This window comes from Pelobates fuscus, chromosome 5 (assembly GCF_036172605.1).
Source record: "Pelobates fuscus isolate aPelFus1 chromosome 5, aPelFus1.pri, whole genome shotgun sequence".
Taxonomy (NCBI): domain Eukaryota; kingdom Metazoa; phylum Chordata; class Amphibia; order Anura; family Pelobatidae; genus Pelobates; species Pelobates fuscus.
In genome coordinates, this window is record NC_086321.1 from 382,861,381 (window position 1) to 382,872,304 (window position 10,924).

Consider the following 10,924-nt stretch of genomic DNA (forward strand, 5'->3'; position numbering starts at 1 on the left):
GATCCGGTTAGTGCCTCAGCTGCATCATGCAAAATCTTTTTCAATGCTTTCCTATGGGAAGTGCTAATGCGCATGCGTGGCATTGCCGCGCATGCGCATTAGGTATCCTCGGCCGGTGGGCGGGATCAGTCTCGCCCACCGGAGACAGGAGGAGGTGGCAGCGACGAGGGACATCGTCGCTGCCTCAGGTAAGTGACTGAAGGGGTTTTCACCCCTTCAGCAACTGGGGATTGGGGGGTGGGAGGGAGAGGGAACCTCAAGTGCCAGGAAAACGGATTGTTTTCCTGGCACTGGAGTTTTCCTTTAAGACCATAAATGTCTAGTTCCAGGAGCAGATAGCCCCCACCTGAGCTGTCTCTCCTAAATCAGTCTGTTCTTTCTCTTTCCCGGAACTTATCTGTTATACGTAGATGACGTTCATCCCTATGTCTTATCTGTACTCCTTTCATTCCCTTCCTACTACTGTCCAATAAGTATTTGCACGTAGGCACCTCCTTTTTAATGTATAAAAACCCAACTGACGAATAAACGACAGAGGCTTATTTTGATTACCAACAGGTGTCTGGTGTCTAATTCTCGCTCCTCCAAGTGCACTTGAAATAATAATTTGGGTTTCCTCTGAGTATAACAAAGATCGATATTTGGATCTATATCACTACCAAAAGGCTGAAAGACCAAAATTGTATTTCAGCCAATTGTACTACTATGTAAAGATGATTTAGTATTAGTAAATAAGCGAGATTAAAATCTCGCTATGCTGCGAGTAGGGGCATGTCTTGTGCATGGGGCCGGTGGATGAGGCATTTCAGTGATAAAAGGGTGGTGGATCTGGTACCCTTCTATTTTTACATATTACAAGGAGAGAGCCGCGAGCCGATAGCTCCCTCCTTGTAATAAACTGAACGGTGTTTGAAGACTGTCCGTTCTTTGTCATTTCTATTTGCTCATTCATCTTTCTGACAAATGAACAAATCGCTGTGTGACGAACCCTGCTGCATAGACCTGTATTGCTGGGTCGTCTGTTTTCATTGGATTCGTGAATTTCCTGTCCGTACGCTGTTGTTCGTACGTTTCCTAAAGTACCGATTGGAACTACCGAACATCGGCCACCCAGGAGAGGAGTGTGCGGCTCATTAACACCTTGACCACAAATTAGAACGTTGTGGTTAACCGCAAACACCTCTCCATTCCATTTCGTACGGGTGGTCGTCGTTCGTATGCCGAACACGAGGCGGCGGCCATTTTGGACACGAGGCGAATCAGCGGTGTTCGGTGCAAAACCCATGGATCTAAAATCGGACTCTTTATCTACCGAACACCGCTGGAGACGGCCGTCTCCCCTTCTATTCCCTTGGAGGCATACGAACCCTGTTCCGTTCGGGAGTTTCTTTCATCCGTATGAACTTACCCAGATAGCCGTCCCATGGAGTCATTCGTATACCGAAGGACTTATGAGAGACTTTGACTCCATGGCGATTGGACTGTGTACATCGGACCTGAGCGCTATTCGGTAGGAATATGCCCTCAGATCCAGGCTATCTGGGGATACGTGACACGAACACTTTATATTCGGTACTTCTGATTTTATGTATTTTATTGCATTTTTTTGTGTTTGAGTTTAAGATGGCGATGGTTCCTATCCTCTGAGTTAATTAGGTTTCTCCCTAATTATCTCCAGGATAGGAAGAGATGTATTGTGGGTAAAATGGGAAGGGCTTGTGTTATAGCCACTGTGATTGGCTACCGTTTAATATATTTTTCAGTCTTCCACCAGGTCCCCTAGGGGAGTGTCTACCTGGTGGAGACCTGCATAAATACTGGGCAGGTAGCCCCCATTAAACACATTCTGCTTGACCTTCAAAACGGAGCTTTGTCTCGTTTGTGGAGGGATTGACTATTGGGACAGCGTTTTCGTTTATTTCTAGCTGTGGAAGGATTTCGGATGGATTGCTGATCGGGAGTTACCGCATTCGTATGCTCCGTTCGGGAGTTTTATGATCGGTTATACTGGAATTGCATTTCTGGAGAAAGGGGATTATCGACTAAACGGCGGCTTCACTCTCCAGGCGGTGAGTGTCGTAACACGCTGAAATACCCATTCAAATTTCGGACAAAAGGGCCTTCATCTGCCCACACTAAGATGGCGGAGTCCAGGACTTAGGTCCAGGCAAGAAATTAAAAGGTAAAAAAGGGTGAAATGGGGGACCTAGGGGTATTTGGGGGTGACTAGGGGGACAATTAGATATAGCCGAGTCAGGAGAGGGGTTAAAAAAAACAAAACAAACAGATGCGGCCATGACAGTGCCGCTTTATGTCCCTGGGAATTTGCTGTGCTGGCCAGTGTGATCGGGGCACTCCACACCGGCACCGTGGCTTTGTGGAATGTTTGTACATAAACCCCACTGTTTATTTAAAATGAATTTGTACATGGAGGATTATGAATCCAAACTGTCAGGTCGATGGGGGGCTTTTAGCATAACCAGCATTGGGGGGGGGGGGGTTATTAGCATAACCAGCATGGGGGGGCTATTTAGCATAACCAGCATGGGGGGCTATTAGCATAACCAGCATGGGGGACTATTTAGCATAACCAGCATGGGGGGCTATTTAGCATAACCAGCATGGGGGGCTATTTAGCATAACCAGCATGGGGGGCTATTTAGCATAACCAGCATGGGGGGCTATTTAGCATAACCAGCATGGGGGGCTATTTAGCATAACCAGCATGGGGGGCTATTTAGCATAACCAGCATGGGGGGCTATTTAGCATAACCAGCATGGGGGGCTATTTAGCATAACCAGCATGGGGGGCTATTTAGCATAACCAGCATGGGGGGCTATTTAGCATAACCAGCATGGGGGGCTATTTAGTATAACCAGCATGGGGGGCTATTAGCATAACCAGCATGGGGGGCTATTTAGCATAACCAGCATGGGGGGCTATTTAGCATAACCAGCATGGGGGGCTATTTAGCATAACCAGCATGGGGGGCTATTAGGTATAACCAGCATGGGGGACTATTAGCATAACCAGCATGGGGGGCTATTTAGTATAACCAGCATGGGGGGCTATTTAGTATAACCAGCATGGGGGGCTATTCGCATAACCAGCATGGGGGACTATTTAGCATAACCAGCATGGGGCGCTATTAGCATAACCAGCATGGGGGGCTATTTAGCATAACCAGCATGGGGGGCTATTTAGCATAACCAGCATGGGGGGCTATTTAGCATAACCAGCATGGGGGGCTATTTAGCATAACCAGCATGGGGGGCTATTTAGCATAACCAGCATGGGGGGCTATTTAGCATAACCAGCATGGGGGGCTATTTAGTATAACCAGCATGGGGGGCTATTTGCATAACCAGCATGGGGGGCTATTTAGCATAACCAGCATGGGGCGCTATTAGCATAACCAGCATGGGGGGCTATTTAGCATAACCAGCATGGGGGGCTATTAGCATAACCAGCATGGGGGGCTATTTAGCATAACCAGCATGGGGGGCTATTAGCATAACCAGCATGGGGGACTATTTAGCATAACCAGCATGGGGGGCTATTAACATATCCAGCATGGGGGGCTATTAACATATCCAGCATGGGGGGCTATTTAGTATAACCAGCATGGGGGGCTATTTAGCATAACCAGCATGGGGGGCTATTTAGCATAACCAGCATGGGGGGCTATTTAGCATAACCAGCATGGGGGGCTATTTAGCATAACCAGCATGGGGGGCTATTTAGCATAACCAGCATGGGGGGGGGGCTATTTAGCATAACCAGCATGGGGGGCTATTTAGTATAACCAGCATGGGGGGGTTATTAACATAACCAGCATGGGGGGGTATTTAGCATAACCAGCATGGGGGGTTATTAACATAACCAGCATGGGGGGGTTATTAACATAACCAGCATGGGGGGGTTATTAACATAACCAGCATGGGGGGCTATTTAGTATAACCAGCATGGGGGGCTATTTAGTATAACCAGCATGGGGGGGTTATTAACATAACCAGCATGGGGGGCTATTTAGCATAACCAGCATGAGGGGCTATTTAGCATAACCAGCATGGGGGGCTATTAGCATAACCAGCATGGGGGGCTATTAGCATAACCAGCACGGGGGGGCTATTAGCATAACCAGCACGGGGGGGCTATTAGCATAACCAGCACGGGGGGCTATTAGCATAACCAGCACGGGGGGCTATTAGCATAACCAGCACGGGGGGCTATTAGCATAACCAGCATGTAGAAAAAATGCTGGGACATAATCGGTATCACAAATGTAGACCTACAGATCTTCATTCTTTCTTGAACTAGAATCCACTATACTGTTAACAAAATAAATAATGTTATACGGTATCTTCCCAAAGTACAGTAAACGTCTCATAAACCTGGAACTGCTTTGAGGAATTCTTTATAGAACTTTTTTATTGGAGTAATTAAACTTTAAACTGAGAACAATTATTAATTAGAAATAATGTTAAATATTAAATGGGAGCCAAGTCGATTATTAACTAAACAATGAGTTCTGGGCAAAATAGTCAATGCTGATCACAATGGAGGTAAATATATCTGTAAACATGCGAAGCAGGAATTCCTGATAAATGGAAAGTGGTTTTAGTAACGAAGTAGTGCTTCGTGTCATCGATCTATAACGAACGTTCTTTGACTCTGAGATCTGTTATTAGAGATTAGAGACGGCAGTCTTTCTTTCATTTCACTCTGTTTAATAATATTATAAATATCAGTTAAATAAAAAAAATAAAAAAAATCTATTCCCCGCTGTAATACAAAATAATCTGTTTTTTTCTGGGGCTAAAGTGTGTTAATTTCACACACATTACGAAAATACGAAGGTCTTTTATAAAAGCACAGCATGTCAACTACAAAAAGATTGTAAACAGAGTCACAGTGTTAACGTTGTCTCCTCCTGTACATGACGCTATTACCCCCTGCCATGCTGATCTGTGACTGAATGCTGCTGCGGTGATGTCAGAATATCTACGTTGGCTCTACGTGTATGAGAATTGTCAGTGGAACCTCCTTCTGCGATCTTGTTCTGTAATAATAAGAAAACACACAAAAGCTACATGATTTTAGCAAATAACATCAGATATGGTGGCAGACAACAATTGAGAAACGAATTGTGTGATTTATTTTTTAAACCAACGTGCCTATTGCCATAGTTACGGTGTGACTAATGGAGGAAGCGATGGGAGATACAAGCACAGCCCGCAGGAACAAAACCTCTTGAAAGGAGGCTCATGGGAATTTCTTTCCCCCCTCAGGCTGTAATGGTAGACCACCATCGCCCTGCCTCCAAGCCCCCTGGGATGATGTCACTCAGGCATTCACGATAGAGTGCTACGCTGGTATATAGGAAACAGACTCACTGGTGGGAACAGGGAAGCAAGATCTCTGAACATTATTTTATTTATAAATCTGCAAAATAAGAAAGAAAAAAAAAGGATTCTATAATTAATTTAACCCTAAACACTGCAGTTTTGTTAGTTAAGAACCCATTAGCTAATTTAAATATCCTCGATACTCCATTAAGCTGTACCTTAATACTACAACTAGAGACTCAGGTTAACCATTAGTTCAGGGACTGAAGGGTTCTCCAATTAAACTGCTATAGTAGCTGATCTGTTTTAGGAAATCTTACTCCTCTTTTTAACTTGCCATTGGATATTCCCAGCTGGCGCGTGGTCGGATCTGGTTAATGATCCGCACAGAGCAGAAAGCTTTTGATGTAACAAATGTTATATGTGAAGTAGAAATCTCTTGTATAGAAGAGACATGGCATATTCACAGGCGTTTAATGAAGCCAGAGTTATAATTTATCTACTAACGCAGCCGCAATGCCGCTTGTAGTGATGTATCCAGGGCGAGTGCGTAATCCATTACTAATCTGTATGGACGCATTAGCGTTATTCAGCTGAGACTTAATAATCTGACTTAATAAGACTTAATAATCTGCATTGTTATTCATAATGACCGCCCATCTAAACGGTCTCCCCCATGCGCAGCCTCTGATGGCACGTAGGTTGCGAAAGCCTCACGGCGCAGTTACCATAATGCATTATACACAATGTTGCGCAATGCCTTTCCAGAGATCACAGAGTTCTTTTAGGGGAGTGAGCTTCTCATGCGCAACATCACAACATTTCTAGTAAAAGTATAACTTAAAGGACCACTCTAGGCACCCAGACCACTTCAGCTTAATGAGGTGGTCTGGGTGCCAGGTCCTTCTAGGGTTAACCCATTTTTTCATAAACATAGCAGTTTCAGAGAAACTGCTATGTTTATGAATGGGTTAAGCCTTCCCCCTATGTCCTCTAGTGGCTGTCTCACTGACAGCCGCTAGAGGCGCTTGCGTGCTTCTCACTGTGATTTTCACAGTGAGAGCACGCCAGCGTCCATAGGAAAGCATTATGAATGCTTTCCTATGTGACCGGCTGAATGCGCGCGCAGCTCTTGCCGCGCGTGCGCATTCAGCCGACGGGGAGGTGAAGAGGCGGATCGGAGGAGGAGAGCAGGAGGAGATCTCTCCGCCCAGCGCTGGAAAAAGGTAAGTTTTAACCCCTTTCCCCTTTCCAGAGCCGGGCGGGATGGGGTCCCTGAGGGTGGGGGCACCCTCAGGGCACTCTAGTGCCAGGAAAACGAGTATGTTTTCCTGGCACTAGAGTGGTCCTTTAATCTACAGGGCTTATTTACTAAGATGGAAACAGCAGAAAAATGACTAACATTGCACCGGAATGGTCTGCTACTTTAGCCATTTTGGCCTAAAAAATGATTCATTATTGGTTTCCCATCCTCAACCTCCAACTGGGCAGAACTGCTCTACAGCTAACAGTAGAACAGAGACAATTTACAAAACTGCCTGACAGTCTCTATGATTCTGGAAGACTAACTAAAAATAAATAAATATCCAGTTTTAATAGGAGCCACAATAACATGTGGTAGCATCTTACGGATGTGTTTGTAGTTCCAGGCATAGCTGAGGACACAATATCCGGCCAGCATCATGGTCAGGCCTCCCACGCCACCTCGTTTCACGTTAATATACTTGTTGTAGTATCGATCCCAAGCTGCCAGAGTAAGAAGGAAAAATGAATGACATAGCAAAGACAACGGACATGGTGGACACAACCAAGCACCAGGAGATCTAATTACAGGAAAATCACTGTATCGCACACCGATATCTATTGAATGAAAACGGATTGACAGACTGTGCCTCTGCGGTGGCAGAAAAGAACATTGATTTGCTCTCTTACCATTCGGTGCTGATCTCGCCAATGATTGGATGGAAAAATGCTGGTTTGCAATCCATGACGACAGCTCTCCAAGTCTAACATCCATCAGATGTTTAGATAGTAAGGAGACATCTGCAAAGTAATGAAGAGAATGATTTGGAAATAGCCGTGCTCACTAATCGTGAACTGGGACATCTATTCTATTAGCTCTCCAATGTCAGCCAAGTCAGGAAACCTTACCATGCTGGGTTTCTGTTGGTATCCTGGATGTTACTGTTGTCTTCTCTGTGTTCCAATCATCTTGTCTTCCTGGGACCACATGAAGATGCATATAATTGGGGTAAAGTTCAGGAATCCACTGCATTCCCAGACTACGATCTGGAGAGACACCACTGAGAGACTGCGAAGAGAGCGTCTCGGGTTTGGATTCAGGAGCTGCATCCAGGAAGAGTTTTAGATTCCAGATGTTCTCCATTGTTTTACCACTGGATCCCAGGGCAGAGTGACTCTCTGCTGGAGGCTGCAGTTGAACAGCAAAAGTGTCACCTAACATTTGCGTTCTAAGTCTCTCCTGCTTAGGTCCATAAGGAGCGTCTATCTGGGAGGATTTGGTATTATGGGAGAGCAATGGAATCTGCTTCAAAATCTCATTTCGATTCTCAAGACAGGTTTTCCCACAAAGCGATCCTTTCAGATGATCCCAAACCAGAGTTTTACCAGGCACTAGAACCTCCCCTGTTCCCCATCCAATCTCTGTAGTGAGATCTTCATGTTCCGGTAATAACCTGTTCCGATCTGTATGCAGGTTCTGCCATGTTCCTAAAAGGCCATTCTGTGTCTGGCTTCCTACGGGCGTGTTCTTATCACTTAAATCTTGACTTTCAGGAAGCGAGCCCTCTGGGACAGTTTGCGGTAAATGTTCCCCGAGCTCCACCCCAAACAGATTCTTTGTGACCTGCTCGTGTATAGCAACCTTCACGTCAAGTCCTGACAACATGGGATGAGTTGAATCATTTGATGAATGCTTAAACAAAATATGTTCCTGGACATTGGAAGAGGGTGAACCACCTTGGAGATACAGGATGTCCAAACTGTTGTCAAATTCTGAATCTATCTTTGCTGGTGTTTTCCATGATCTGACGTTCGTTACGTCCTTATGTTGTCTTTCTGGTCTTTGTGTCAGTTTGCTATCCGTGGTAACTCTGCTGACTTTTAATTTAGTTGTGATCGGTTCACTGCCTTCCTGAAGCATGCCTGTATGTTGTCCTGCGTCGCTCACTGCTGCCATCTTAACTTTTCCTTTGTTGTTCGCCCCAACCGTACCCATACTGACCAAGGAGCCATCTCTCAGGTTTCGATTTATTCTAGAAATCTGTATATCGTCCCTCACCATCTGTGTATCACCAGCAGGAGATTCCGAGTTCTTTTTGGATTTGGCCATTTTGCAGTGAGGTAAGTGGGATTTTAACCTTTTGAAAGGCTTTCCACAGAAAGGACAGGTGTCCAAGGGCGAGGAAGGAACAGGATTCTTCATTTCTATAAATATACAGAACAAATATTAATTATAAAGCATCGCAAAGACAATGCGTGTCAGTCAGCCTTTCCCCACACATTTGATCAGTTTAATATTTTGAATCCTGAATTACGCTCAATGGTTCATAGTGTGAGACATAAAATTTTGGTCTGAAATCAAATATATTGAAAAAAATATTGTGAGTCTCTGTAAAATGTCACCGGTCTATTCTACTTTATACTTTTTTTAAAACGTCTAGTGGTTGCTATGACTTGTTATAAAGAAGAGACTCCTCTACCGAACATCTCAATAATCCCCATTTTGGTTGGATAGTCCTGTCCTGCTATCCAGACTTTGTTTCCTGATATCCCGAAATATGTGTTAAAAAATAGTCCACAGAAAACATAGTGCACGGGCATCATTACACACGGTCATGCTACACTAATGACCCTGCAGAGTGCGCTGAAATAAAGCTTAGTGGACCTGGATGATTGGCAGGCAGATGGCCGACCTGCCTATTCTTTGAGAAGTGCCAGTTCCGCAGTTTGTTTTACTGGCCAGATTCTTTTTCATCACAGCATGTGGACGTGGGGGGGTCTAGGGCTCCTAATCCATCTAAAAAGTTATGTTGGATTGTAAAAATCATGTAAGGCGGTTACTGAAATAAAGGGAACCTGACACCATTTACCTGCTCTCCTGCCGCGATCTACTGACAGAGGTGGGTTTTGCACTTCTTGGCAAACTTCCTCCATAACGCGGCATTGCGAGCATCTGAGTGCAGAGCAGAGGGACCACCTGTGAGAGGTTATCTTCTGCTCCCCTGCCAATCATTTCTCTATGCTGAAGAATTGATTGTCAGATGGTAGTTAAACACATTTTTAAATAGGGAATAAAAGCTACATTGTAAAATAGCCTGTTTCTGAATACAGGGGAGTTGGGAAATTGTAACATTGTAAAGGCTGCAGACAACAGATCTGCAGCTTTTGCAAGCTGTTTTTCGATATACAGCTAATATAAAATGTTTTCATTGGGATGCATATATAATCAGCGATTATTTTGGATTTAGTCAGAGTGGTGTCCCTTTAAATGTGATGCACTAAGCACCATATTTCTCCAGTGTCTCCCTCCCACAGTAAGCATGCCTGGTGGCTGGCTGAGGATGATGAGAGATGTCAATGACAGCCATCATGTGATCATAGGTCACAGATATAAACCTTAATCAATAATCTCACTATGAGTAAAATAAAGCAGATATGAATAGTTTGCACTCAGGTAATGATTTATTATAATTAGTTTATAAAATGGGGGTTTCCAGGAAATTCTCATAGAACTCTATAAAATCTTGCTCTCAGTATTACCAGGGTCCTTCTTCCACTCCCAGAATGCTCAGCTGCCTGTCACTGCTCCCATCACTCCCAGCACATGGATAAAGCAGCCATGCTGGAGCCAGCACACTGCGACAGCTGCACGGGTCACGTGAGAGCACCTCTCCTGCAATCCGATTGGCCGAAGCTCCCAGGGTCAGTCATCAGGCAGATTCGGCCATATTGGTACAGGCAGATTCGGCCATATTGGTACAGGCAGATTCGGCCATATTGGTAAAGGCAGATTCGGCCATATTGGTAAAGGCAGATTCGGCCATATTGGTACAGACAGATTCGGCCATATTGGTAAAGACAGATTCGGCCATATTGGTAAAGGCAGATTCGGCCATATTGGTAAAGGCAGATTCGGCCATATTGGTACAGGCTGATTCGGCCATATTGGAACAGGCTGATTCAGCCATATTGGAACAGGCAGATTCGGCCATATTGGTAAAGGCAGATTCGGCCATATTGGTAAAGGCAGATTCGGCCAGATTGGTAAAGGCAGATTCGGCCATATTGGTACAGGCTGATTCGGCCATATTGGAACAGGCAGATTCGGCCATATTGGTAAAGGCAGTAGATATAATACTTGTGTCTGAGTAAAGAATACGGCTTACAGAAGCAAGATGTGCTTATACATTAAAAGGATAACAGGACATTTGCAGCTTTTCTTTGTTTGCAGGATATGTGTGTTTCTGATTAAAATAATTCATAAACACAACTGATTAATTTGCTTTAAAACAAAGTTAAGAGAGACAGGAGGGCCAGCTACAAGATGGAGGAG

At 44.7% G+C, this 10,924-nt stretch overlaps 1 protein-coding gene across 1 annotated transcript; it reads right to left on the bottom strand.

The window, feature by feature from the left end:
- Positions 1-4,789: 4,789 nt before the first annotated feature.
- MTNAP1 (mitochondrial nucleoid associated protein 1) lies at positions 4,790-10,274 on the bottom strand. The gene is made up of 5 exons (XM_063453443.1): positions 10,132-10,274; positions 7,501-8,796; positions 7,282-7,392; positions 6,979-7,095; positions 4,790-5,063 (listed from the first exon to the last, which is right to left on the bottom strand). The coding sequence occupies exons 2-5, from the start codon at positions 8,792-8,794 to the stop codon at positions 5,035-5,037; spliced, it is 1,551 nt and encodes a 516-aa protein (XP_063309513.1). The 5' UTR covers positions 8,795-8,796; positions 10,132-10,274; the 3' UTR covers positions 4,790-5,034.
- Between the last annotated feature and the right edge of the window lie 650 nt (positions 10,275-10,924).